We start from the raw sequence: 27,968 nt of genomic DNA, 5'->3' as shown, positions 1-27,968 counted from the left end.
CCTTGAGTCGAGTACGTTTTTTTGTGTGAATTTTACGCAGGAAAATACATGTTTGATGACTTCAGAATGTTACATACCTGTCAACTCCTTTTAAGTGCCCTACCTTATTGCAGACCAATTCACACCGATTTGGCCACCCCGTGCGCTTATAAATCTCAACGTTCATCCTATACAATAAACTATACACTCCACTATACACTACACTATACACTACACACTACATACCTGTCAACTCCTTACCACTGCCTACCTTATTGCAGACAAATTCAGACCTTATTGGTCATCCCGTGCCCTTATAAATCTCAACGTTCATCCTACAAAGTCCCATCACAAGGGAGAAACACAGACACATAGACAATTTTTTGCCCGTATTGAAACGGCTGCACGCCGTATGGACCTGAAAACTCAATTTCCCTGTGCAAGAATACGGGTGAACGGTATGGGTTGACGGCTATGATGTTGTATTGCTACAATATTTAATATATACAGGGCACTCCTCTACTTAAGAACGAGTTACGTTCCAGAGGTCTGTTCGGAAGTCGATTTGTTCTTAAGTTCAACTTTACTCCTATCGATTCCAAACGTGTTTTACGGCATGCACACCAAACACGGGGAATGGCTTTCAAAGTTGCATAGTCTCATGTAGATGCCACTGGTTCTTCATGTTCGCCGCTTGAACTTACGACTCATCATTCGCTTGCTACGTGCATCGCGACTCCCGTGTAGCACGGTGTATTTGGTACTTGAGAGTAACAATGTTTCGTGCTGTTGTTTCACTCGAGTTACCGTGTTGGGGAAGTAACCACCTATCTGTGGTCTTCATCGCCTGGGGCAAAACAACCCCCCCCCCCACTTGCGCCGTGGACGATTTTTGAAAGAATGCGATCGTATCAGGAGATGCACCTCCACTCCCCCCACCCACCTCGCATAGAACCCGCCCTGCCCCGAACGCCGCGCTACGGCGGAACCCCACGGGAACCCCACGGGAACCCCACGGGTGAATTGGGGCAACATCGCCAAAGCCATTTCGAACTCGCCCCAAGATCGCGCGTGGTGGTGGTGCCAGTTTGCAGGTCTGTGATCTTATCCGTGGCATACGCCAATGATCTGCCGCGCACATCCCAGGCGTCTCACCTGGTGAAACGCAATATTGATCTCGAATCGCCGTATTGACCCCCGGATAACCCCGCAAGAGGGTCCTCCTGCCACTTGGATGTTTGGCCAGTGCTTAATTGGGTGCAAGCCGGAGAGACCGCGTAGGAAACCCACGCAAGGCAGGGAGGAGAGAGCGTACAAACGCCCGGGTCAGGAGTCGAACCCGGGTGTGCTTCTGGCTGCCAGTGGCACGAGCGTTCACCCACTGCACTGTTCATCATTACTCATTCACTCTTCATCGCGGGCTTGGCGCGAGTGACTTCTCAATTTTGTTACGCGACCAAACGGCGGGGAGATGGTAAGGAAACCATTGTGGATGTGTAAAGTGTTTGAACGGCCATAGTAGAGTTTTTGTTTTGGGTTAGATCGCGTAAATATCTAAATGTGTCGTTAAACCCACCACCACCTGAGGTTTGCCATGTAAACAGAACATGCCAATTCGTCACGAGTACAGCACGGATTGTAAATGTTGTGGCTTGGCTCTCCAACACACCGGTGTGCTGTACTAGTGACGAATTGGCACGTTCTGTTTACGTGACAACCCGTGTCGGATAGTGGCGGGTTTAACGACACATTTATATATTTACGCGATCTAACCAAAAAAAAACTTGCATTAGGGAGGGATATTAGTCGCGAAAGCCTCCTACGTGTTAAACTGTTCGAATGACGTAGTACGTTACATAAAAAAGGTACGCGTGGGTTCTCTTTCCATCTCGTTTTATTTTTGGTGCGCGAAGCAGATGCCCATCTGATCGTAACGATGAATATTCGTCACGCTGCACGAATGGCAGTGCCGAGGGCACTTCTATTTGCGCACTGCCAATCTGCCAAAAAGTAGACGCGAGATGCCAGTCGCGTGTCTAGGTGGCGACAAATTATATTGTTGGATGAAAAGTGCTTACGTATGATGACGTAAGCACGTTAGTGCGAGCCCTCCCGGAAGCCAAGAGAATGCATTGCAGCGCCCCCCGTTCGAAAAAAAACATCTTTGAATGTAAGTCTATGGGGACACTCGGGGCGATTCTCAGCCGGAGTGAAATCGCCCAAAAAGAGTCGGTACTCCACAGAACGTGACATGACGCTGCTTGGACTATATCCAGAGGCACAGTGACGGCTAGCGTGACTCTGTGGTTGAATGACATTGGTGGTGCGTCGCCCAATCGCCCTAATGAAGAAACCGCCCCTGGTCTACGCACACAGCGACAAAAACATCCCCCCCTCCAACCTTAACAGAGTGTTGGGGCAAGTCCTGTTCGCGAGTAGCACCTCGATGAATGCCGCGCACGGCACACGAGGGGGTGGGTGACCAGCACCCACGCCCCACCGCCTTTGTCCCCCCGGTGGCGATGTTTGAGGCTGAGCCGACTTAGTGGGAGGCCCGGGACCGGTTCAGATAATCGTCACTGGTGTCAGAGACCGTGAGTGCTGACGAGTACGGTGGCAAGGGGATGTTAACTACCTCGCCTGGTACACAGGAGGTCGTGGGTTTGATCCCGACCCTGATGCCTGCTGCTGCATATTTGGACTCTGCGTGTTCTCCCCGTGGTCGCGTGGATTTTCTCCGGGCCCTCCGGTCCCACCCCCCCCCCTCCACATTTAGAATCAACAAAACTCGTTTAGAGTGTTTGGCCCACTTCGTTGAGCTATCATTTGTGGCCAGGTCGCTTTTGCAAAAAATAGCTCCAATAAGCTCGGTGGGCCTTCAGCTGGTTAACAAAAAATGGTTCAGTTTAAATTACTGCCCACGATAGATACACATTGGCTCGTGCACACGTGACATTTGCCTGCGTGCGCGTTTCCTGCCACCAGGTACTCACATTTATTTTACTACACCACCGCTCCCCAGCGGTGCACGCGCACACGTTCGTACATTTGCACACGTTTGCACGCGCACACATTTGCACGCGCACACATTTGCACGCGCACACGTTTGCACACGTTTGCACGCGGTGAGCAGCTTGCGCGTTCTACTCAAGGAGACGACGGCGACGTTCGCAGGCAGGTGTCAACATCCCAACTTTATTTACACATATCAAATAAATACAAAAGCGTCGTATGTAATTCGCATGTAATTTAAATCCATTCCAGCATTCTGAATTCTTCCCCCCTTCCCCCCTCCCCCCACGTGTTTCGATTTAAAATCCAGCTCGTCCATGCATAATGCCCTCATCATCATTATTATATCACCCTATGAAAGAGGCAGCATCTCTTTGTCCCTCTGTGTCTATGTCTGTCCTATCTGGCCCACCGTCTCTCCGTCCATCCATCTGTCCATCACTCCCCACCTCTTTGGCCAGTTGTCTGTCCTTCCGTCCGTTTGTCCGTCCGTCAGGACGCTCGCTCGCTCGCGCGCGCGCGTCCGTCACCCAGTGCATCTCGCGGGTCGGGGACCAATCACCGCCGCAAACGAGCTGCCTTCCGCGCGGCAGTTCGAGGGAAGAGAGAATCCGCCCGGCATGGTTCGTGACCTCGAGTCTTGCCGGATGTTCGCCGAATACGCAGAGCGGTGGACTGCTTGGGGCAGGCCACCGATTAACAACAGGGGTGATTCGCCACTGCAGCGAGCTGCACCCGCAGCTCTTGGCGATGTACGATGACAGAAACGCTTAAATAATCGTCTACGAACACTCGGCGCCAATAAGTTATTACCGCGCTCTCGTCGCGTCGTCGTCGCATTCACAGCTCGAGCGCGCGACACGACGCGCAGTCGGCCGTTGGTCAGCTCCCTGCGCATTGCGTAACCGCCGTCGGATAAATAATTTAAGGCCCTCGGGCTACGAAACCTGAACGTTGGAGGGACGTTCGGCGAATCGAGCAACACGGTGTGGCACGGCAAGGGCATTCCAGTTTTCTCCAGCAGATTCCCACGGTCGGGGTACACCGCCCACGTTCAATAAACAAAGGTCTCGAGAAACCCCCCCACTTCAGAATTCATAACAGTGCTGTAATGACACTGGGCCAGTGCTGGTTGGAAGGGTCAAACCGGGAGGGTGCAGTAAATATCCTCGAAGCTGGATGGCGATGCGTGTGGTACGCGTAGTGTGTGGTATGTGCAGCTTTGTGAATTGGAACACAAAGCCAATGGGTGATGATGACTTTGCTGCACCAGTATTGGGCTACCACGAGGCCATTTCTGAGTGTGGGTCTCCACCGCGAGTGTGTGGGTCTCTATGCGCGTGTGTGGGTCTGTGCAAGGCTGTGGTTCTCTATCTAGGTCTGTGAGTGAGTGTGTGAGTCGATGAGACCTCAGTAGAACACACAAAGGGGTGGTGGAACCAGCGCCATCTCTGGCCGCCTTTGAGCACCAGGTACTCATTTAAGGCTGAGTCAACCTAGGGGAGGACCGGGATCAGTTATGATATAATTTGAACTTGCGCCACCGGGTTTGTAGCTCCATGCTCTAACTGACGTACACTCGACACGCCTGACACATGACACACATGACACACGACACACACACGACACACACACACGGACACACACACGGACACACACACGACACACTCGGTCATCACAGTTCACAGTGAACCCCCTCGCCGCACAGGTGCCCCGCTTCGGCCTCGGGCACGGCGAAGGAGATGCGGGGGCACGGCCCCACGACGTTCTGGCACACGAGCTTGCGCAGCGACGCCGTGTTGACGATGTCGAAGCCCACGTCGCCGCCGAAGGTGCTCGGCTTCCAGTAGAGCGGCGAGCACACGGGGTTGCTCATGAGACCCTTGAGCGAGAACGGTGCCCCAATCTCCACCATGCTCTCGCCGAACATGGAGCCCTGGCGCGACTTCTCGGCCAGGAGGCCCACGTAGAACTCCACGGCGTCCACGTCGCCGTACAGCTCCTCCATCTCGGCTGCCATCTCCTCGTCGCCTGCCGGCGTACCACCGGACGGGGGATGGGGGGGGAGGAGGACGGGGTCAAGGTTCATCAGGGTGATTTTGTTGGGATGAACCGGATAGAGGAGCCTCGTTTTCAACAATGACCTGGGGGCATCAGTCCGCTGCCAGTAGGGGCCACGGTTAGCACGGGTGGCTGTGTACGGTGCGAAAGAAGTTCAACGTAGGTTCATATATGATGGTCGCTGTGAGTATAGTCCTGATTGAGTCATTTTCGCGGCGTCATTTTAGACTTGGGCCAATTTGGACCACGACGCCGGTGGCACACGGTGGCTCTACCCTTGCTAATGGACGTTACGGGATCTCTAACGTCCACCGTGAAGCAAACGTCGCGCGATGTTATTCACAGTTATTGCACCCGCAGCGATAACCAGCGCGGCCTACCGGATTCGAACCCTCCGCGACAAGCGGCAAACGCGCCATGACCGCTGGTGCCACCGCCCAATTGTGATGATGATGAGCTGCCATTAGGCTAAAATAAAAACCGAGAGGTTTCGTTGATGTTGTGGAGGTTTGCACGACATAAATGCAGGTTTCACTGCCATCCTTCTACGGGCTACCGGAGAGATGAACGAGCGAGATAATTGCGTCGAATATCCACATAGCCAAATTGTGCGCCGTGGGGGTTCCATTCACACCCCCCCTGCCCCTGAGAGAGAGCGTGAGAGAGCGTGAAAGAGCGTGAGAGAGGGAGAGGGAGCGAGAGAGAGCGAGGGATGGAGTGGAGCCGGCACGCCGGGCGCGTCGTCTCCGTTGGGAGCGGGATGACAGTGCGGCTCGTGGCTCCATTTGGTGGTGGCAGGAAGAGGAGGCACCACCACCTCATTGTTCCACAACGCGGCAATTATCACCGCCTCCGGTGGGCCGGCAGCTCAGCAGAGGTGCGAGTGTCGAGGGGAGTGTCGTGGTCACATGGGAAGGTGAGTCGTAGGGGCTTGGGGTCAGGATTGAGGTCAGGGTTGGCCTCAGAGTCAGGGTCGGGGTCAGGGTCGGAGTTGGGGGTCAGGGTTGGGGTCGGGGGTAAGAGTTGGCCTCGGGGTCCGTGTCTGGGTCAGAGTCGGGGTTGGAGGTTGGGGTCAGGTTGGGGTCAGGTTGGGGGTCGGGGGTCGGGGTTGGGGGGTCATGGATGGGGTTGGGTCAGGGTCGGGGTTAGGGTCAGGTCTGGGGTCAGGGTTGAAGTTGGAGTCAAGGTGTGGGGTGTGTTTTGCAGGATGGGCGAGGGCAGCACCTGCGAGCTCCAGGAAGGAGGTGAAAGGTCGCATGTTGAAGCGGTGGCGGTACTGGTTGAGCGACTGCAGGCGCAGCGTGCGCCCGTGCTCGATGATGCTCGTCGCCACGTGCAGGAGGTTCTTGTTGACGTTTCGACCGCCCGACACCTGGCCACGGCAACGCGCACACAAACACGCGTGCGCGCGTCCGCACAGCACAGAACCCGGTCAGTCAACCCACTGCCGGACGACGGCCTCCCCCCACGCCGTGCGTTCCAGAGCCGGAATAAACCAAATTACAAACAGGGTCTGGTAAAATACGTACCAATCTGTGGAAAGTGAACGTTTGTTTGCATATGGAGAGACTGGCTAATAGCATTATTTATTAATGAGCGTGCCCCACACCGGTTTTGACAGGGAGACTCTGGCTGTTATACAACAGATTGTCACGAAGAAGACCCTGCAGCCGTTTGCCTATCCACTGCTGGATTGAGGCTTCCCCCCATGGCGTGTCGGTCACGGGGGTTGTCCTGACCACGCCTCACCGCACCAGTCAGCGCAGGCGAGCCGCCGGTGAAGGCGCATCGTAGCGCCGCAGCGCTGTAACGCCCGTTAGCCACGCGGCGCCGGCCCTGTCCATCTCAGGCCCTACGCAGGCTCTCCCTGCTTGGCTCCCGAACTCCGACGAGACCAGGCGCATTCCGGGCGGCCGTGGCCACGGGCAAAGAAAAAGTGAGCGTAGCAAACAGGGCCATCGATCATCCTGTGACGGGCAAGCGTGTAAGTTTGTTTGGCTGGTTCTCCTCCCCGGCCTCCTGCGAATGGACCCAGCCGTGCCTTGAAGCCTGAAAACCGCACCCTGACCTCACCAAACATCCCACGCCCCCCCCCGCACCCCGCCCCCACAAACACCCCAATACATTTCCTGATGTCAAACACACATTGGAAAGAGCTGTGCAGTGTCACATGCACTCCAGGTTGTTTACATGTAACAAAGCCAAAGATCCCCCGCATAGCCTTAACAGACTGTTGGGGCAAGTGCTGTTAGCGAGCACTTATGAAAGCCGGTACGGCGCACGAGGGGGTGGGTGGCCAGCACCACGCCCGGCCGCCTTTGTCTCCCCTGTGGCGATGTTTACCCACCGCACCAGGTACTAATTTTAGGGCTGAGTCAACCTAGGGGAGGCCCAGGATCGATTCCGATAATCGCTACTGTTGTTGGCCGTTAGTGGGAATCGAACACGGGCTGCCGGGTTCGTAGCTCAGCGCGCTAACCACTACACCACCGCTCCCCACACACACGCATATAAGGCTAGGTTTTACCCTTTCTGGCAATAAAACAGGTGTTAAGATGTTAAAACACCAAACTGAAACCTTTTGCAAGGAATCATGTCTACATTAACCACATATACTTGTGGTGAACATGCAAACAAAAAAACATGCTCTGGTAGTAGATGATGATGCATTGTCTTTGAAACTGATTGGTCCACACCAGAGACAGCTTTCTTTAGAGCCTCGTCTCAAACAGCGTTAGGCCAGAGGACGCCAAAAGGCGAACAGCACAAAGACAACGCCACCGTCAAGACATTGAGAGCTCAGGGTGAGCAGCTACATGATGGGACCTCCCCTGCCAATTATCCAAATATAAGAATAGATTTTACCCTTTCTGGCAATGAAACCTATTCTTATATTTGGATATTGGCAAGGGAGGTCTCATCACACACACACACGCGTATACATATGTAGTGGTTTAACGCGCGCCAAGTGGGGTAATTGTAAACACGTGCGGGTTGGGAACAGTGGGGTCGTAGTGGGACATGCTGCTGTTGCTGGGGGACAACGGGTGAGACGGAAACGGCCCGTTAGGCAATTATGGATGCAGGGCAGTGATTGGCCAGTTGTTGTTGTCAGGGACACGGTGGCGCCTTTAAGTTTGGGAATGGGGACAGGTGGCGGCGGGGCCGGGGGCACGGGGGGAGGGGGACACCAGTTAATTAATTGGAAATTAATAGGGACGGGGATAAATATGGGAGCGTCAGAGGGAGACGGGGAGTTGTGCTGGGAGCTGGACGGAGACGATCGGAGCAGAAAAAAAAGATACGAGAAGAAGTATAGAGAAGCAGTGGAGTAGAAGAAGAAGTACAGGGTAGCAGTAGAGATGGAGACGGAGGAAGATACGAGAGGTAGAATACGGTAGCGGTGGAGCAGCGGAAGAAGAGGTGACGAGAGGACGGATAGGCCAGCAGTGGAACGGGAACGAGAGAGACAGTCGGAGTGAGACGGAGAAGTCGAGAGAGAGCGACGGCTGGAGTGGGACAGAGAAGCAGAGAGGAGAGTCGGGAGAGACTGAGAGAGAGAGGGAGAACACGCTGGAGAATGGTGGCGAAATGTGCTGAGTTTGATCAAATAAAGTGACGACAGAAAAGGAAGAAGTTGTCCGCGTAAAGTTCAGCACTACACATACATCTATTTGATCTATTCCCCCTTCCTCACCGTGCCGGCTTGCTGGCGCATGAAGTTCCGCACAAGCGGCATGAGCTTCTTGTCGGCGAGCAGCCCGGGGTTGAAGAGGAACTCGTTGTAGCTGTAGTTGCGCCCGTCGATGTGCAGCGAGTCCGGCATGAGCGGGTGCCAGTGGTAGAGGTGGTTGAACTCGAGTGACATGCGGTTGCTGTACTGGAAGTTGACGCCGAACAGCAACGTGGGGTCGAACTTGAGGTGGAAGTTGTAGCCGCTGAGGTGCTGCACGTATTCCTCGATCACGATCTTTATCGTCTCGCCTGCGCTCACGCGGGGATGGGCGTTTGCCACACACGCGGCGGGTATCGGTACTTTGTTGTTGTTGTTGTTGTGGTTGTTGTTACGGTTATTGTTGTGCTCGTTTACCCAGGAACGGTTCAGGGAGTCACATGATTGTTTCATCAGGAGAGTCCTGCAACCGTCATCGTTGTCATTATCGGCAGCACCGCCACCACTATGACCACCACCACCACCACCACGACCACCACCATCACCACGACCACTACTGACCACTACCACCATCACCACGACCACCAACCGCCACCGCCGGCCCCTCACCGGTGAGGATGAGGCGCGCCGTCTGGAAGAGTCGTTCATCGTCCCAGCGCGGGTGCTGAGCGCGCAGGACGTCACACACGCGGTTGTGCTCGCGCAGCCACACCGTGGCGTAGACGAGGAGGCCCGGCAGCAGGCCGTACACCTCGTGGCCCACGGCGAAGCGCAGCGACGCCGGCACGTGCTCCGGGTACACCATGTGCACCGGCGCGTCGCGCACCAGTGGGGGGTACGCCTCCCCGTCGATCAGCTGGGGACGACGTCATCGGAGCGTCATCGATCATCGCTCTCTCTTATCGCGCGACTACGATGGCTACCGTGCCCCCCGTGAGCTCCGCTCGTTGATTGCGATGCCCGTGTTGAGGGCTCGGTACCAGGCACGGACTGCGTCATCTCATCCACCACTGCGTCGGCTCATCCACCACTGCGTCATCTCATCCACCACTGCGTCGTCTCATCCACCACTGCGTCGTCCGAATCACCACCACCACCACCCTGTGTGCAACCACTACCACGAGCCTGTGTTCAACCGCTACCGCACCCCAGGTCACAACAATTCTCTCTCTGGGACCTCCTTTGCCAGTATCAAAATATAAGAATAAGCTTTACCCTTTCCGGCAATAAAACAATTGTGTTAAGATTTTACAACACCAAACAGAAGCCTTTTGCAAGGAATCATGTCTGCATTAACCACATATATTTGTGGCGAACATGCACACGCAAAAAAAACATGCTCTGATAGTATATGTGGTTAATGCAGGCATGATTCCTTGCAAAAGATTTCTGTTTGTTGTTGTAACATTTTAACACGAATGTTTTATTGCTGGAATGGTTAAAACCAATCCTTATATTTCTCTCTTTGTGAGGGTGAGCAGCGAGCGTGGTGAGGAACAACCAAGGGGAGGAGAGGGCGGTGCCAACCTGGAATTTTAATTTCCCTTCTTTGAAGAGCCGCAGCTGGTGTTGTCTCTCCAGCGTTCCTCCGTAGATGTGGTTCAGGTCGACCTGGAAATCATCACGTCACACGCGCTTCTCGCTCAAACGAATTGTGCGGAGAACAGCAGCAATATCCATGCATCTATGTAGATAATTGAAAAAACTTGACATTTTAGGAATGCCTTCTACCCACGCCCCCACACCCTCTAGATGTATGCATGCGTGCGTGTGCGTGTGTATGTGTGTGGCTGGTAGTGTAGCGGTTAGCGCGCTGCGCTACGAACCTGGCGACCAGAGTTCGATTCCCGCTCACGGCCAACACCAGTGACGATTATCTGAACTGGTGCTGGGCCTCCAATAGGTCAAATGAGTACCTGGTGCGGTGCGTTAAATACATCATCACCGGGGAGACAAAGGCTGCCGGGCGTGGTGCTGGCCACCCACCCCCTCGTGTGCCGTTCCCGCCATTAATAGGTGCTCGCTAACAGCACTTGCCACAACAGTATATGAAGGCGATATGAGGGTTCTTTGTCTTTTTCTTTGTGTGTGCGTGCGTACGTGTGTGCGTGCGTGCGTTTCGTGCCGCTTACCCCATGGCCCAGCGCGCGCGTGAAGGCGGGGCCCCGCACGGGGTCCGTGTTGAAGAACTGGTGAGTGAAGTGCTGTGCGAAGAAGGCGAACATGAGGTTGGAGCCGTGCGGGTTGGCCTTGAACTGCCGGCGAAGCAGCAGCCGCTCGGCCACGAGCTTGGCGCCGGGCAGCTGGGGCTTGCCTGCCGCACACCAAGACAACAAAGATCCCCCCGTGTAGCCTTAACAGACTGTAGAAAGCACCTGTGAAGGCCGGCACGGCACACGAGGGGGTGGGTGGCCGGAACCACGCCCAGCAGCCTTTGTCTCCCTGGTGGCAATATTTACATACTGCACCAGGTACTCATTTGAGGCCGAGTTGACCTAGGGTAGGCGCATGACCGGTTAGGATAATCGTCACTGGTGTTGGCCGTGAGCGGGAATCGAACTCGGGTCGCCGGGTTCGTAGCACTGACCGCTGAGCTACCGCTCCCCACACACGGCGACAGCAGCAATAACAACAAGAACCACACACACAATGGCGGTGATTGAACAATGTCCGTCAGCGTTCTGTAATTCACGCGTGTGACATTTCCGCGTGCAGCCACGGTCTCTGCCATCGTTCTGCGGGCTCAACCGCAAACGCCGACAGCGGTAGCCGTCGCCCGAGTGCACAGGCGGTGCAACTGCCACCGAGCGCCCTGACGTTGGGGTTGCCGCCTGCCCGATTGAATTCCTCGCATATTTTAACTATTGCATTATTTTGAGTATTCGATAAAATAAGTATCGATTATGAGGTACATTAATCAACTAATTGGATAACGTGAAAAGCCGACCCTCCGTTTCCACCTCACGATTTACCTCGTAAAATGCCACTATTTACCTCAGTTTATGTCATAAAATACCACTATTTACCTCAGTTTATATCATAAAATACCACTATTTACCTCAGTTTACCTCTAAAATACCACTATTTAACCTCAGTTTATATCATAAAATACCACTATTTACCTCAGTTTACCTCTTTAAATACATCTAATATATTTGTGAGGGTCACGAACACGGGTCAGAATATTACAGCGAGACCAATCCGCCACGAGGCAATGCTCGGTCGGCTACCTGCGATGCCCATGGGCGTGGGGCAGTCCCGCGGCACGGGCGGCAGGATCCGCGTGAAGTACGACAGGTTGGAGTACGCCTCCCACGACTTGTATCCGTACACCGAGTTGTAGGTCGGTGGGCTGTCGATCAGGTCCGAGCGCGCTGACAGAGACACACACGCAGACAGACGTGTAAAGCCGCGTGAACGCTAACGATGGGAGGAAGCGTTCGAGTTTGTAGACGCATTCAGGTGATGTGTAAGGGAAATGCGCAACCCTGCAACTTGCTCGCTCACATCACGACCACCACTAACACCACCATCATCGCCACCACAACCTCCATCATCGCCACCACAACCTCCATCATCGCCACCATCACCACCACCGTCGCCACCACCACCACCACCGCCGTGTGGGAAGTTGTAGGAAGTGAGGCAAGACGCACACACAAGGACGTAGCGCATGATGGCGTCGCGCAGGATGGAGATGCTGTTGACGACGTCCCAGACGGCTGGGAAGTTGGTTAGGATCCAGTGCACCGTGTCTGGGCTCGGCTTCAGCATCCTTACGATGGCCGTGCGCAGCTCCGCTGTACGAGCAGGGGAACACAAATGGTGGGGATGTGATTGAGACATTTCACCCAGGGTCTGGTTTGGCCGTGACAGTGTCAGTTGGTTTTAGGAAGTCTCACCAGATGCCCTGTAACGTTCATAAACATGTTTAATTTTCTTACCGGTTTAATATGTTCTGGCTTCGTGTTTGTGGCAGTGGCGACATTTTAATTGTCTCGCTCGGTATGGAGGAGGTCGTGGGTTCGATCCTGACCCTGATGCCTGTTGTATATTTGGAGGTTGTATTTTCTCCCCGTAGTTGCGTGGGTTTTTCCTCCGGGTCCTCCGGTTTTCCCCTCCACATTTAGAAACATGCTTTGAGAGTATTTATAAGCCATTTCGCCGAGCAATCATTTGTTGTGACCAGGTCTCTACTGAAAAAGGGCTATTATAGCTCAGTCGGTCTTACCTGGTACAATAAAAAACAGTTTTAGTTTAAATGTGGGCAGAGGGCTGGGCTACCTGATAAGTGGGTGGGTGGAGCTAGTGGCCGAGTGGGCGGAGCTAGTGGCCGAGTGGGCGGAGCTAGTGGTCGAGTGGGCGGAGCTAGTGGCCGAGTGGGCGGAGCTAGTGGCCCAGTGGGCGTGCTTATGTAAAAGTGGGTTAAGCTAATGGAGGGGGCAGCTGCCAGCTGAGCCGTGCGGCGTCCCGGTTTGAGCCTCACAGAACTTTGACGTCACTCATTTTAAATTGGGACCCCCCCCCATGACGACTTAATGTCAACCGCGCTTAACGCAAGGCTACCGAGGTGCCAAACGGACGACAAATTCCGACCGGGCCCCCTGCCAGTTAAATGAATGGGGGTGGAAATAATAAAATAAAATAAATACAAAATACAATTGTATTTTAATATGTTTTTTATTATTATTTTATTATTTCAATACAATTGTATTTTATTTTGTTTTATTTTTATCATTTTATTATTTCCCTTCTACGTGACTTTATCGAAAGAACCAAGAAGACGAATCCCTGCAGTCACGAAAGCTTTAAATCGAAATTGAATGGGGGTGGCGGGGCACGCCCCGGACAAAGCGGGGCGCGGTGGTGACGGGGCGATGAGCGGCGTGCGCGCGTGTGACGGGCGTGGCTTGCTCACGTATGGTGCAGTTTTTTCCGTGGTATCCCGTGTAGGTGCAGTCGCAATCGTAGCGTCCGTGCTCGTACTCCGTGCAGACGCCCTTGTTCCGGCACGGGAAGGAACAGCAGGGATTCGCCGTCTCTCCAACTGGAACAAAATGCAGAGATCCGTGTAGCCTCGACGGACTGTTGGGGCAAGTGTTGTTCGCGAGTAGCACCTATGAAGGCCGGCACGGCACTAACAGAGTGTTGGGGCACCTATGAATGCTGGAACGGGGAAATCAGGGGTGGGTGGCCAGCACCACGACCGGCCGCCTCTGTTTCGCCAGTGCTGATGTTTACATGCTGGAAACCGGTACTCGTTTAATGCCGAGTCGACCTAGGAGAGGCCTAGTAACAGTTCAGATACTCGTCACTTGTGTTGGCCGTGTGCAGGAGTTGAACTCGGGTCTCCGGGTTTGTAATGCAGCGCGCTAACCTTTGCGCCACCGCTCCCCACACACACCATTCTGGAACACTTGTGCACATACGCACACACGCAGTCACCACCATACACCGCACCTCCGATTAGCGTGGTTGGCTACGTACGGCGCGAAAAAAGTTCAACATGCACACGTACACTTCAGCAATGATTGAGTGAGTTTCACGCGAACGACAACCGCGATAGTAGCGATAGACGAGTGAGAAGGAGGAGGTGGTGGAAATTTCACGTGCCCCATGTGCGGAATTTGGTCTACATGTTGGACAACCACAGTTGGCATTCTCACAGAGTGGAATGCATTTCATTGGCCCCTGGGGGCCTGATGGGCTGGGTCTAACCCCAACCGGGATTTGAACTGCAAGTGTTCGGTTGAAAGCAAATATAAGCACAACTCTGTTCTGTGTCTCCACATAAAAATACAAATATGCTTGAGACCAAAGGGCAGTTGGCTTTTCAGACCAACGTTATCCATCAGTATATGTTTAAACAAGCAACCTCTGGGCTGGTTTAAGCCTTTTGGGTCTCATTGGCAGCCATGGACAGGAATTGAACTCGGGTTGCTGGGGTTCATAGTACAGAGCGCTCACCACTGCGTCTTTGCTCTGTGCACAGCGTTGTAAAAAACTTAAAAGTGACTCCCGGCCGTGTGTTTATGCCCAGGACGTGGATTGGGTTCCTCAGGAACCGATGGACAAATCAAACTTCACTTTAATTTAGGCCGGATGGTACACATCTAAGGCTGCTCATGTTTTCTATGGTCAACGGATTAAATGCACATTAAAAAATATATATATTTTGGTGGCCAAATAACAGCAGCGTATTACGGGAGCATCTTCACGAACCGAATTCGAATCTCGCCGGCACGCGGGGCGAAACGTCGGACATGGTCGCGGCACGACCCTAAAAGTGCACGGCGACCTGCCACGCAGTAGGCAAGCGCACAGTCAACCAAACATTCTCCACAATCATTGGCGCGTGCCACGGCAAGGCGTCCACACCCCATGGCGGTCCAGGGATCCGGTTCCACGATAGGAATGCACCGATGGTTTGTGGCAACGTATTGTCTGTCAGCGGGCGCGTTCAGTTTGGCGATCCTGTTGCCCCTGACACGGAACGGCCTAGTGACGTCCGACAGTTCATTGGCATTGTTTGATGCGAGCCTCACCATGCTAATGAGACCCTAAGCATCCCAGTTTTGCTTGTGTTCGAGCCGTGCTGCTGAAAACGCACTTCCGAAAGGCGTTGTGTGGCCGATAGGATCTGTAAAATACGTTTATTTAAGCAGGAAAAACAAAGGTGGGAAGAAGGCGAATTGGTCTGTTTATTTATTCTGTTTCCTATAGCTCAGCGAAGGTCACAAGGTGTGTGTGTGTGTGTGTGACGGCCAACACCGGTGACTATTATCTGAACCGGTCCTGGGCCTCCCCTAGGTTGACTGAGCCTTCAATGAGTGCCTGGTGCAGTGTGTAAACATACCCACTCAGGAGAGAAAGGCGGCTGGGGCGTGGTGCTGACCACCTATCCCTCCGTGTGCCATACAACCCTTCATTAGGTGCTCGCTAACAGCACTTGCCCCAAAAAGTTTAAGGCTACAGGGGGGGACCTTTGTCGATGTTATACACAAGGTTGCTATTGACAATGCTATTATTGTTATTACGCAACAAACCAAAGCCGTGATTTGTAATGTCTTGCTGCCTTAAGGATGATCCTGGGTACACTAGGAGTGGCAACCCTAGGCTATACAGGGTGAAGCAAGGCTGCCTATTTTTGGCCACAATCGGTGCCCGAGAGAAAGTTTAATTAGCACCACGAATGGGGTGTGGTGCATTCAAAACAAGTAACCAGTTTCTTATAATTAACCGGCGTGGCCTATAAAAACTAATACGTTTCCCACCGTAATTTGGGCTCTCGTAAAAGAAGGCTAACTTGCCAGCACCACCTGTCCCGACTGGGATGAAGCAGCATCGCGGCGTGGGGCTTTTTTGTTGTTTATAAACTGCCGCCGTAGCCCAAAGTGGCGTTTTGAAGATCCTGCTCCGTTCGGTTTTGTCCAAGGGACACCACGCGACGTCACGTCGTTTCCTTGCGCGCCGCGCCCCGCCAGCCCTGAGTGGCGTCCCCTTGCCGCCAGACCGTTGCATGAAATTGAGCGCGAGCGTTTCCAGCCGTCGCCCGCCACGGCCACGCGCCGTTGCCCCCGCTGTCGGTTGACTGGCGCCACGCTTCCAGAAGAGCATCGGAGCTTTTTTTTTTATACACCCCCTGTGCTCCTTGCAGTCACGAAAGCTTCAAACCTTTTTTTTTACTCAATCGCAATTCTGCTTTTGGCCAAAGCAAATCTGTACGGTTTCCACTTATTATTGCAATCATCATTTCCGCCAAGAGCACAGGAGGTGTTAAGATGTTCACACACCAAATAGACACAAACCCATTATCACCGCAAGGCATCGAGTCTGCATAAACCAGCTGTTTGTGGAAGAGGTCAATGGTGGCTAGACGGACGCGCAAAACGGAACGCACCGTCGTCGCCATAGATGGGAAAGGTCTCTTCGTCCTAGTACACGCACGCACGCGCACACACGCACACACGCACACATGCACACACGCACACACGCACAACACGCGCACACGCACAACACGCACACACGCACACACGCACAACACGCGCACGCAGAGCGCGGGCGACGACCCGCCAGGCCCGTACCGAGCGAGCGACGGCCGGGCGAGCCGCCAGACCCCAGGAGGGCCAGCGAGAGGGGATGTTTTGCCGACGTCCGCGTGAACAGCCGCCCATTGTCCGCACTCGCCAAGGGCCATCGGGGTGAAACCCCGCAGCGGGCACGATGCTGCTCTCCCGCGCACGATTTAGCGCTCGTGTGATGTTCCGCACGGTGTCCGACGTTTCGCTCCACGTGCTGGGAGCTTCTTCACTATCGACACAACTACGCAGGGCTTTTTCACAGTCGCGCTGCTCATACTGCTTTCTGCGTGATGTTATTATCGGGGTTGTACCGTGCGTTTTTTGGAATGATGTCCGACGTTTCACTGCAGGTACTGAGGGAGGGTGGCTTCCTCAAGTTAGTGAAGTCAAACGACGCACGGAACACAGTGCGGTACGACCCAAAATCGTGTCGGCGGAGCGCGAAACAAACGGACGCTGGACTTGCGCCGTACGGTAAACGCGAGGGCGCCGTCGCTCGGGGGCCTACCTTCGGTGGCGGCGGCGGCGCCGCACAGCACCGCGCACAGCGCCAGCAGGAGCCACGGCGCGAGGAGGCGACTCGTGGGACTTCTCCTCCTCCTATCTGTGGAGGAGACGTTAAGAGGACAATGGGCTGCGATGCCCGGCCAGCGGCAAACATCGGTGGTGAGCGGTACCCGAACCGGTCTTGTGTACCCCCCCTCTTCACCGACCCGCACTCACCAGCGTGGTGAAGTATGTCATGGGCACGGCCGGCTATGCGTGGTGCGAATGAAGTTCAACGTACGTACATCCAACGGTGGATTGGCAAAAGGAGCGTGGCGATTGTGTGGAACAGCCTGCTCGGTATTGCCATGCTTAAACATGAGCTGGGTACAGAGAGAGGGTTGTAGTTGTTGTTGTTGTTTATGTTATTACGATGCTTGTTTACTCATGAAAACTTCATTGATGCTCAAGACTCGTTTTTGGGAGATTCCCGCCAAGTTTTCAGCATATACAGAATTGCGATGTTTGGGCCAATACCGGTAACATTGACTGTTTGTTTTTAGCTCTGGGAGGAACCCGGAGGAAACCCATGCAAAGCAGGGGGAGAACTTACAAACTCCATACACAGAGATGCCCGAATCGGGATTCGAACCCGGGCCCTTCATGCCGTGAAGCACGGCTGCTACCACTGCCACCACTGTACCAGACTCTAATCGGGCAAGCTCACGTACCTGTGGAATAATGGGCAATGGCTCGTAGCTATGTTGTGGCAATCACGTCCACACACACACACCGTGTACAGACAGCCTGGGTTATAAATAGCTGTACGGCAGTCGTAGTAGCAACTGACTCTCTACAGGTCACCAACTGCCAGCCACAGCCTCAGGCCTCCTCTACCGACAGAGGGGGCAGCCGCCGCTGTGACGAGTCACGTGCCCACTGCATCGTACAGCAGCTCACGTGGCTCTTCCTGGGTGACTCGGGAGCGTTGACCTTTCCCTCCTCTCAGCAGCAACGCCACCGTCAATGCACTGCGATCCGCCGTCGTTTTTGTGAACCCGAGTTCGAATCCCCGGCCGCGGATAACATCGGTGGCGGGGCGAGCAATATCCGAGCCCGTGCCTGGTTGTGAGAACGCACAGAGGTGTACGCTTTCGAAGTAAACGCCAAGGGGTCTTTACTCAATGCCTGGAACCTTGCGCCGGTGGTAACTCGGCTCAAATCTGGCAGGTCGCCCTGGTTATTCCTGCGGTGCGAGTATTGACCGTACAACTACGTGCCGTCTGGCTTCCAAGTTCGAAAAATCATCCGTAAATTACTCAATTGGGATCACACAGAGTAACACCACTCCTTCTTGGTTCTTTCGGTAAAGTCACGTAGAAGGGAAATAATAAAATAATAAAAATAAAACATAATAAAATAATTCTCACGACGTTTCGGCCACAACGCAAGCAGCCGTCCTCAGGTGAAGAACAGGTCTGTCCGACCAGACTGAAACGTCGTGAGAATTATTTTATTATGTTTTATTTGTATTATTTTATTATTTCCCTTCTACGTGACTTTACCGAAAGAACCAAAAAGATGAATCCCTGCAGTCACGAAAGCTTTAAATCGAAATTTAACACCACTCCGTTAACGCACTACAATTAGCGGTGCATCCCACACTACACTCGCTACTGGCGCACCAAACCTGTCTGTGAAACGCAGCGCCATCATTCGCGATTAGCCCCCCGCACCTGTGAGACTGGCGGCGAATACGGAACGCGCAAAATTATTTGCGGCATTAATTTTAGGATCTCTGCATCATCGTCGCCGTAGTCGTGGCAGCAGCAGCATCAGCAGTGGTGCCGACCGAGCGTGAGAACCACTCACGTGTGCCAACTGCCAGCGGCACAGCACGGATAGGGATTGCAGCGGTGCATGCGGTGTGTGGGTGTGTGTGTGTGTGCGCGCCGTTGTCTTTGTGTGCGAGACTCGCTGGCACAAGCGTGCCTCGTACTAGAAGCGTCGAGGAAGCCCGTGCCCCGAGCTAGAGGATCGTTATGTGTCCCAATGTCACACCCCACCACCGCATAGCGATTTTGTTCCCATGATACATAAATACTCTTAGGTTTTTTCGGTAAAGTCACGTAGGTAAAACATTTTAAATTAATACATTTTATTAAATTGTATTAATTTAAATTTTTTACCTATGTGACTTTACCGAAAAAACCTAAGAGTATGAATCCTTGCAGTCACGAAAGCTTCAAATCTAGAAATGATACATAAAGTTGTTCTGATAATATAATTATTCTAATGGTTCAACTTGTTTGCCCAGGAATGCCTCACTGAGTCTCAACTCTTTTTCAGGGCGGTCCTGCCAAAGGTCTGCACTTGGGTGCAATATTGACATTTGTAAATCCAATCGAACGATTTGCAGTTAACGCGATCTGACCCAAAAACCTATATTATGAATAATATTGGTCGCGAAAGCCTACGTGTTAAATTGATTTGCAGTTACATATTTTTCAGCATTGCGCTGTGGTTTGGCCGATACCGGTTAAGTAGCTCGTGCGGGCGTTGAGCTTTGGGAGGAAATCGGAGAACCCGCAGGAAACCCATGCAGAACAGGGGCCAGAGAACATACAAACTCTACACAGACAGAAGCCAGAGTGGGCAATCGAACCCAGGCGCTTCTGGCTTGCGAGGCGTGCGTCACCACTGCGCCACTAACCGCCCAGCCGCTTCACCACGCTGGTCAGCGTGCGATTCACACAGAACCCCGTAGAGTCAAAGAGACCCCCACAGACTCACACAGAACCCCACAGACTCACACAGAACCCTATAGACTCACACAGAACCCCACGGACTCACACAGAACCCCACAGACTCACACAGAACCCTATAGACTCACAGAGACCCCACAGACTCAGAGACCCCACAGATTCACACAGAACCCCGTAGAGTCAAAGAGACCCCCACAGACTCACACGGAACCCCACATACTCACAAAAAACCCTATAGACTCACAGAGACCCCACAGACTCACAGAGACCCCACAGAGCCCTAAGTGAGGACGATGCAGTTGAGTTTGGTGACAGCAGCAGCAGCAGCGGCGCTGTGTGGCTCGTCTGTAATAATCCATCGGTGCCAGAGGAGACAGCCGCAAAGTGAAAGGAACCCGTCGGGAGGCAGGTGCGTGAGTAGGTGAGCAGGTGAGTGGGTGTGCGAGTAGGTGTGTGAGTAGGTGTGTGAGTAGGTGAGTGAGTAGGTGAGCAGGTGAGTAGGTGAGCAGGTGAGTGGGTGTGCGAGTCTGTATTGGTTGGTAGCTGGGTGTGTCGATAGGTTTGCCAGTCGGTGAGTGTATGAGTATGTGAGTGCGTGTAAGTGTCTGTAGGCAGGTGTGTGAACAGGTGAGTGAATAGGTGTATGTAAGTGTCTGTAGGTAGGTGTGTGAGCAGGTGAGCGAGCGCAAGTCTATTGGTAGGTGTGCGAACAGGTGAGCGAGCAGGTGAGTGAGTGTGACTAAGTCTGTAGGTAGGTGTGTGAGCAGGTGAGTAAATAGGTGAATGTAAGTGTCTGTAGGCATGTGTGTGAGCAGGTGAGAGAGTGTAAGTCTGTAGGTAGGTGAGCGAGCAGGTGAGTGAGTGTAAGTCTGTAGGCAGGTGTGTGAACAGGTGAGTGAGTGTAAGTCTGTAGGCAGGTGTGTGAGCAGGTGAGTGAGTGTAAGTCTATAGGCAGGTGTGTGAGCAGGTGAGTGAGTGTAAGTCTGTAGGCAGGTGTGTGAGCAGGTGAGTGAGTGTAAGTCTGTAGGCAGGTGTGTGAGCAGGTGAGTGAGTGTAAGTCTGTAGGCAGGTGTGTGAGCAGGTGAGTGAGTGTAAGTCTGTAGGCAGGTGTGTGAGCAGGTGAGTGAGTGTAAGTCTGTAGGCAGGTGTGTGAGCAGGTGAGTGAGTGTAAGTCTATAGGCAGGTGTGTGAGCAGGTGAGTGTAAGTCTGTAGGCAGGTGTGTGAGCAGGTGAGTGTAAGTCTATAGGTAGGTGTGTGAGCAGGTGAGTGAGTGTGACTAAGTCTGTAGGTAGGTGTGTGAGCAGGTGAGTAAATAGGTGAATGTAAGTGTATGTAGGCATGTGTGTGAGCAGGTGAGAGAGTGTAAGTCTGTAGGTAGGTGAGCGAGCAGGTGAGTGAGTGTAAGTCTGTAGGCAGGTGTGTGAACAGGTGAGTGAGTGTAAGTCTGTAGGCAGGTGTGTGAGCAGGTGAGTGAGTGTAAGTCTATAGGCAGGTGTGTGAGCAGGTGAGTGAGTGTAAGTCTGTAGGCAGGTGTGTGAGCAGGTGAGTGAGTGTAAGTCTGTAGGCAGGTGTGTGAGCAGGTGAGTGAGTGTAAGTCTGTAGGCAGGTGTGTGAGCAGGTGAGTGAGTGTAAGTCTGTAGGCAGGTGTGTGAGCAGGTGAGTGAGTGTAAGTCTATAGGCAGGTGTGTGAGCAGGTGAGTGTAAGTCTGTAGGCAGGTGTGTGAGCAGGTGAGTGTAAGTCTATAGGTAGGTGTGTGAGCAGGTGAGTGAGTGTAAGTCTATAGGTAGGTGTGTGAGCAGGTGAGTGAGTGTAAGTCTGTAGGCAGGTGTGTGAACAGGTGAGTGAGTGTAAGTCTGTAGGCAGGTGTGTGAGCAGGTGAGTGAGTGTAAGTCTGTAGGCAGGTGTGTGAGCAGGTGAGTGAGTGTAAGTCTGTAGGCAAGTGTGTGAGCAGGTGAGTGAGTGTAAGTCTGTAGGCAGGTGTGTGAACAGGTGAGTGTAAGTCTGTAGGCAGGTGTGTGAGCAGGTGAGTGAGTGTAAGTCTGTAGGTAGGTGTGTAAGCAGGTGAGTGAGTGTAAGTCTGTAGGCAGGTGTGTGAACAGGTGAGTGTAAGTCTGTAGGCAGGTGTGTGAGCAGGTGAGTGTATGTCTGTAGGTAGGTGTGTGAGCAGGTGAGTGAGTGTAAGTCTGTAGGCAGGTGTGTGAACAGGTGAGTGAGTGTAAATCTATCAGTAGGTGTATGAGCAGGTGAGTGAGTGAGCGAAGGAGCCTGCGGAGTAGCCGTGGGCTCACCTGTCATGACTTGTCGATGTGTGGGACCCGGCCGAGGAAGCTTCTCCAGGTGCGTTGCGAGGATCGCCGAGAGAGATAGAAACCTTGAGTAGACGCCGCTGCTGCTGCAAGCCCTGCAGGTCTGTCCCCTCGCCCAAGACCCCGCGCGTGGGAGCGAGTCGAGGTATTTATACACCTGGGATTGTTGGCCTCGCCTCGCCTGCACAACACGAGGTGTACGCCAACAAATAACGACACACACGAAAGGGAGACGGACGGAGGAGGAGGCGGCGACGACGGAGGCGTAGGAAGAGGGAGGCGATGATCCACTCCCTTCAACTCCTCCCCTTCAACTCTCCCCAATCCTCACGCGTGCCCGAAAGGGGGGGGGGGGGGGTGTAGGCGCAGCTCTGCAATTGCTGCGCTAGCGCGACTGTCAGCCGATAAATGGGGAGGGGGGGGGGCTCCTCCTGAACGAAGCGAAGATACGAGTGCTGGTGGAGGCTTGGCCTTAAACACCGGGCGAGGTTGTCGGCGTGCTCACGCGTTGCCCCACCACCACCACCACGCGTGGTGCGTGGTTGTTGCACATTGACACAGCTGGGTGAACAGAAGCGGTGGGACTGTGGAGGAGGTGGTGGTGGCAGCAGCGAGGGTGGAATAAATCTCACACCAGCTGCTTGGTTCTTTCGGTAAAGTCACGTGGTGGTCTAGTGGTTAGGATTCGGTAATGTGTTGTTTTATTTTGATTTATTATTTTATTTTTAGACGTGACTTAACCGAAAAGAACCAAAGAATAAAAATATTATTTTATTATGTTTTTATTTGTATTATTTTATTTTTTACTTCTACGTGACTTTACCGAAAGAACCAAGAAGATGAATCCCTGCAGTCACGAAAGCGTTAAATCGAAATTTAAATCTCACACCGTTGTTAAAGCTGCCGTGCCGGGAGATCGAGTGAAATGGCGACCTCTCTGCATTTGCAAGCGCAGCACGGTAGCCAGTACACCAGTCGGTGTATATATACACCTCGGTTATCCTTGATTCAACAAAGAGATGCGATAAACCCATTGAGACTCAGGCTCGGGTAATGTGAAGTTATTTTAAGCACTGACGAGTCGTCATTTGTGTTGCGGCTAGCCGATAATTCCCTGCTCGGCGCACGGATATGTTTGATCGACACACACGCGTAACGCACCGACGGACTAAGCTCAGCAATCATGATAATCACGCTCAATTTGTGAGAGGCTAATTTCGGGACGGCGAAATGGAGCAATGAGCGTTGTGATGATGCAATGGGATGCGATGCCGGGTGCCTGCAACGGGAAAGGGACTCGGGCTACGTAGACAAATTGAGGACTATTTTCTTTGAACCTATCTAGAAGCAAAGAGTATTATTTGGGTCTTTCGGTAAAGTCACGTAGGTATAAAATAAATTAAATCACGACGTTTCGGGCGCAACACAAGCGTCCATCGTCAGGTCGCGCCCGAAACGTCGTGGATTTATTTGATTTTTAAATCCTTTATATTAAGTTCGCTTGCTTGCTTGCTTATGACCGTGCAAATCTTTCAGTCGTTTTTTAACACACTTCCCGTGATCCAATCGAGCTGACATTTTCCACACAGACTCGTTGTGCGTGACAATTAATGTTCGTAGAATTTTTTTTTGCACTTTTTAGGACAAAAATAATATATTTAATTACCAATTGCTTAATAAAGCAATGCAATCATCTGACCCATAGGTGGCAGCCATCTCAAGCCAGAGAGGACTCTAGCCGCCACGCATATAAATGATTTATAGTGAAAAACTTTGTTTTTACGGGTTATACTTATTAAATCCTTTATATTAAGTTCACTTGCTTGCGCGCTTACGACCGTGCAAATCTTTCGGTCGTTTTTTAACCCACTTCCCGTGATCCAATCGAGCTGACATTTTGCACACAGACTCGTTGTACGTGACAATTTAATTTCGTGAAAAAAAATTTCCTACATTTTCCACTTTTTAGGACAAAATATTTAATTTAAAATACCAATGTGATAAAAATGAAACACTTACTCAAGAAAAACAGAAATGAGTAATAAAATATAACCGATGCCACGCATATAAAGGATTTATAGTGAAACACTTTGTTTTTACGGGTTAATTTTTTACCTACGTGACTTTACCGAAGGAACCAACGAGTATGGATTCCTGCAGTCACGAAAGCTTCAAATCACGTATAGCTGTATCAACACTTGATACAGCTATCGTGCTGTGACGGTTCCACCTGAAGACGGAAGCTTGTGTTGCCTCCGAAACGTCGTGATTTTTATTTTATTTTTTATTTAACTTTTATTAATTTAAAAAAAAATTTACCTACGTGACTTTACCGAAAAAAACCTAAGAATATGAATCCTTGCAGTCACGAAAGCTTCAAATCTAGAATCTTCAAATCACGATTGAACCCAAAGAATAGTGCATATAGAATTTACATGAACGGGGTGAACAATGCCCGCTGCATAGCTTGCCGCTCAGACGGCATTCAGACGTGGGTCTCATCCGCAACTTGTGGGCACGTGGCGCTCGATGGGTCGGTGACGATTACTTACGGAGCTCCGCAGGGACATTTTGTCAACCGTGAAGACGAGATATGCGTGTACAATTTTACGACGACGACACAATGTGGATTGAATAATATATGTATACAAAAAGGACGTCACGCTTTCTGGCAAAAGTGCAGGCGTTAAGATGTGCAATGTCTTGATGCACTACACTCTATTCTAAAGTTCTACAATATAAATATTGACTTAAAGCTTTCGTGACTGCAGGAATTCATATTATTTGGGTCTTTCGGAAAAGCCAGGTAGACAGATCAAATTATAAAAATAATAGTGATATTGTTATTTTTTTTATCTATCTACGTAGCTTCTACAATATAAATAAAATAATAATAATGCCAGGTATGACTGGGATTATGAAGCTGATTTGTTACAATTAATACGTATTTTCGTGGGCGACGTTTGCAAAGCACGGAAAAAAGAGAAAACGTACGCCGATTAATTACTAAAATAACTAAAATAGCATCATTACCAAACATGTCAACCTCCTTATCAGCGCCGACCTGATTACAGGCCAATTCAGACCGTATTGGTCACCCCGTGCGCTTAAAAATCTCAACGTTCATCCTACAAAGTCCCATCACAAGGGAGAAACACAAATAGACAACAACAATGTTTCGCCCGTATTGAAACGGCTGTACGCCGTATGGACCTGAAAACTCAATTTCCCTGTACAATAATGCGAGTACACTGTATGAGTTTGACAGGCATGCTACTATACACTACACTACTATACACTCTACACGACACTGCTATACACTAAACTATACATTACACTATACGCTACACTTTTACATACCTGTCAACCCCTTATCAGTGCCCTACCTTATTACAGACAAATTCCAACTTTATTGGTCACCCCGTACCCTTAGAAATCCCAACATTCATGCTACAAAGTCCCATCACAAACAAAATAGACATTGTGCAAGAAGGATACGGTGTTAAACCGTACGGGTTGGGACTTTGTGCCAGGTTGCGTGATTGCATCATTACAACACGATAATAAAAGGGGATGGGCGGTCGAGGCGGGCACCGGAACGGCAGCTAAAGGCGTGGGACGAAGTCCGCGGACATGGGAGGGGGGGGGGGCCTTCATCCAGCGGTGGATTGCCACAGGAAGGATTGCACATTGCCACACTTGCCAATAAAAACCGTCCGCAGGAATTCGCTGCGCTCCGCCGCAAAGCAATTCCCATTGAAAACCTCAACAGCGTTCAAGGTTTGAAAGTGGACTGCGACGGTGCCACGCACGGCACAAAGACCCCCCCGTATAGCCTGTAGCAAACTGTTGGGGCAAGTGCTGTTAGCGAGCACCTATGAAGGCCGGCACGGCACACGAGGGGGTGGGTGGCCAGCACCGCACCACGTCCGACCGCCTTTGTCTCCCCAGTGGCGATGTTTACACACCGCACCAGGTACTAATTTGAGGCTGAGTAGAACCAGGGGAGGCCCAGGACCGGTTCAGATAATCGTCACCGGTGGGTGGCCGTGAGCGGGATACAGAACCCGGGTCGCCGCGTTCTGCCCGCAGCGCGCTAACCACAACACCACCGCTCCCCAACAACGCGAGATTTCGCACGCGCACACACACACACAGCGTTTACCCGAGCCGATGAAAGTTGTACGATGATAATAATCCCTCGCCTTACAATCCAGGGTTGCAGTTTACGATCGTTGCTTCCAGGATTGGGAGTTGAGTCACGCTGAGTCGACGTTTCGGGGGCCAGGCATGGGAGCTGCCGTTATCATAAAATGTCGTAAAGAGCACCCCACCCCCATCCAACTCCACCCCCCGCGCCGTCACGCACTTTGCATTGTTCTGCTTTATACATCACGGGGAAAGAGCCCGTCTGGGAGACGAAAATTCCCTCCCCTCCACAAATCATTAACCCTACCCATCCCCCCACTAGAATTCAGCGGTGTCAAGATCGGTTTGCAGGATGGTCCTTGCTACATTAGCATGTTTGGTCAATTGCATCGAGTTTGGCTTCACACGCACGCGGATGGCTTTATTTTGGTGATTTCGAAAAAGTTTTTTGGTTTGGCCATGTGTGTTTGTTGTAGTACGGAGTTAGACTGATGGCCTGAATCTGAGTTGTCTTGTGGTTGTTGTTGTTGTTTGACTTGCATCCCACTGGGATTTTTGCACACAGCGTTGGTGTATGGTGCTTTTTCTGCAATATTTTGCTGTCTTTTCTTGGATTTTCTGTTTACACATAGTCACATAGTCACATTAAGATGTTTTCTTGTTCATGTTTTTGTTTGTTGCGGTTGCACCCTATTCAAGAGCCGAATGGCTCACAGGGCTATACCTAATACATGAAACTGAAATGTAATCCGGAGAACCCGGAGAAAGATTACACACGCGAAGAGCTACCAAGTCCCTAAAACTCCGCAATCTATTGCTGTACTGCCATCTGATGGTCACCTCGAAAATAGCCAGGTCTAGCCTCTTACAGATACGGTGAAGCAATTCTTATTTGAATCTGCGTTTCCCAAAACAGCACGAGGAGCTTAACGCTTTACTTAGATTTGTATTGAATATGGAAATAAAGCGTGATTATAATGGCAGGATGTGGCGGTGCGTATTATAATAATATCATTATCACTGAAACAAATAATGAATAACAAAAACCACGGCGTTTTTTTGCATGCATAAATCTAAAACACACCTTTTGCATTGCCAAGTGACACATTTTCGAAATTCCAACATCAATGTTGTGTGTGCGACAGGATGTTCTTATCTCTTCACGTTAAAAAAGAGTCCAGAAGCCATCTTGGCCAAGACTGTACTTTCTCACTTCCCTCCGGCAGATGACAGAGCTGCTGCTAATGCACAGGACACCGCAGCGACTACCAAGATCTGACAGTCTCCCACAATCTGACGTTAGATCAGATTGTGACAGTCACACAGACCTACAGACTTACACAGAGACCATAGATTCCCGCAGGGACCCATAGACTCACAGTGGAGTCCATAGACTCGCACAGAGACACATCCACACAGAGACCCACAGACTCACACAGAGACTCATAGGCTCA

At 51.8% G+C, this 27,968-nt stretch overlaps 1 protein-coding gene across 2 annotated transcripts; it reads right to left on the bottom strand.

Moving 5' to 3' along the window:
- Positions 1–3,154: 3,154 nt before the first annotated feature.
- LOC144948447 (prostaglandin G/H synthase 2-like) lies at positions 3,155–26,683 on the bottom strand. 2 transcript variants are annotated; one of them, XM_078877931.1, is made up of 12 exons: positions 26,531–26,683; positions 22,348–22,546; positions 17,315–17,410; positions 13,644–13,772; positions 12,382–12,525; positions 11,956–12,099; positions 10,858–11,039; positions 10,253–10,336; positions 9,335–9,581; positions 8,750–9,036; positions 6,277–6,424; positions 3,155–5,022 (listed from the first exon to the last, which is right to left on the bottom strand). In XM_078877931.1, exons 2-12 carry the CDS (start codon positions 22,352–22,354, stop codon positions 4,667–4,669), a joined length of 1,824 nt encoding a protein of 607 aa, XP_078734057.1. In that variant the 5' UTR covers positions 22,355–22,546; positions 26,531–26,683; the 3' UTR covers positions 3,155–4,666. The 2 variants fall into 2 exon arrangements, with proteins under 2 accessions (XP_078734057.1, XP_078734056.1); XM_078877930.1 differs by having other exon boundaries at positions 26,576–26,683.
- Positions 26,684–27,968: the final 1,285 nt, after the last annotated feature.

The sequence above is a fragment of the Lampetra fluviatilis genome, chromosome 49, assembly GCF_964198595.1.
Source record: "Lampetra fluviatilis chromosome 49, kcLamFluv1.1, whole genome shotgun sequence".
NCBI lineage: Eukaryota > Metazoa > Chordata > Hyperoartia > Petromyzontiformes > Petromyzontidae > Lampetra > Lampetra fluviatilis.
This window is presented reverse-complemented; position numbering and strand designations above follow the sequence as displayed.

Excerpts from the sequence above, each read along its gene's own strand:
- LOC144948447 (XM_078877931.1), bottom strand. Across the intron at positions 10,337-10,857 it reads CGCGCGCGCTGGGCCATGGG|GTCGACCTGAACCACATCTA; the intron begins GTAAGCGGCACG and ends GATGATTTCCAG. Across the intron at positions 9,037-9,334 it reads GGCGCGCCTCATCCTCACCG|GCGAGACGATAAAGATCGTG; the intron begins GTGAGGGGCCGG and ends GCGTGAGCGCAG.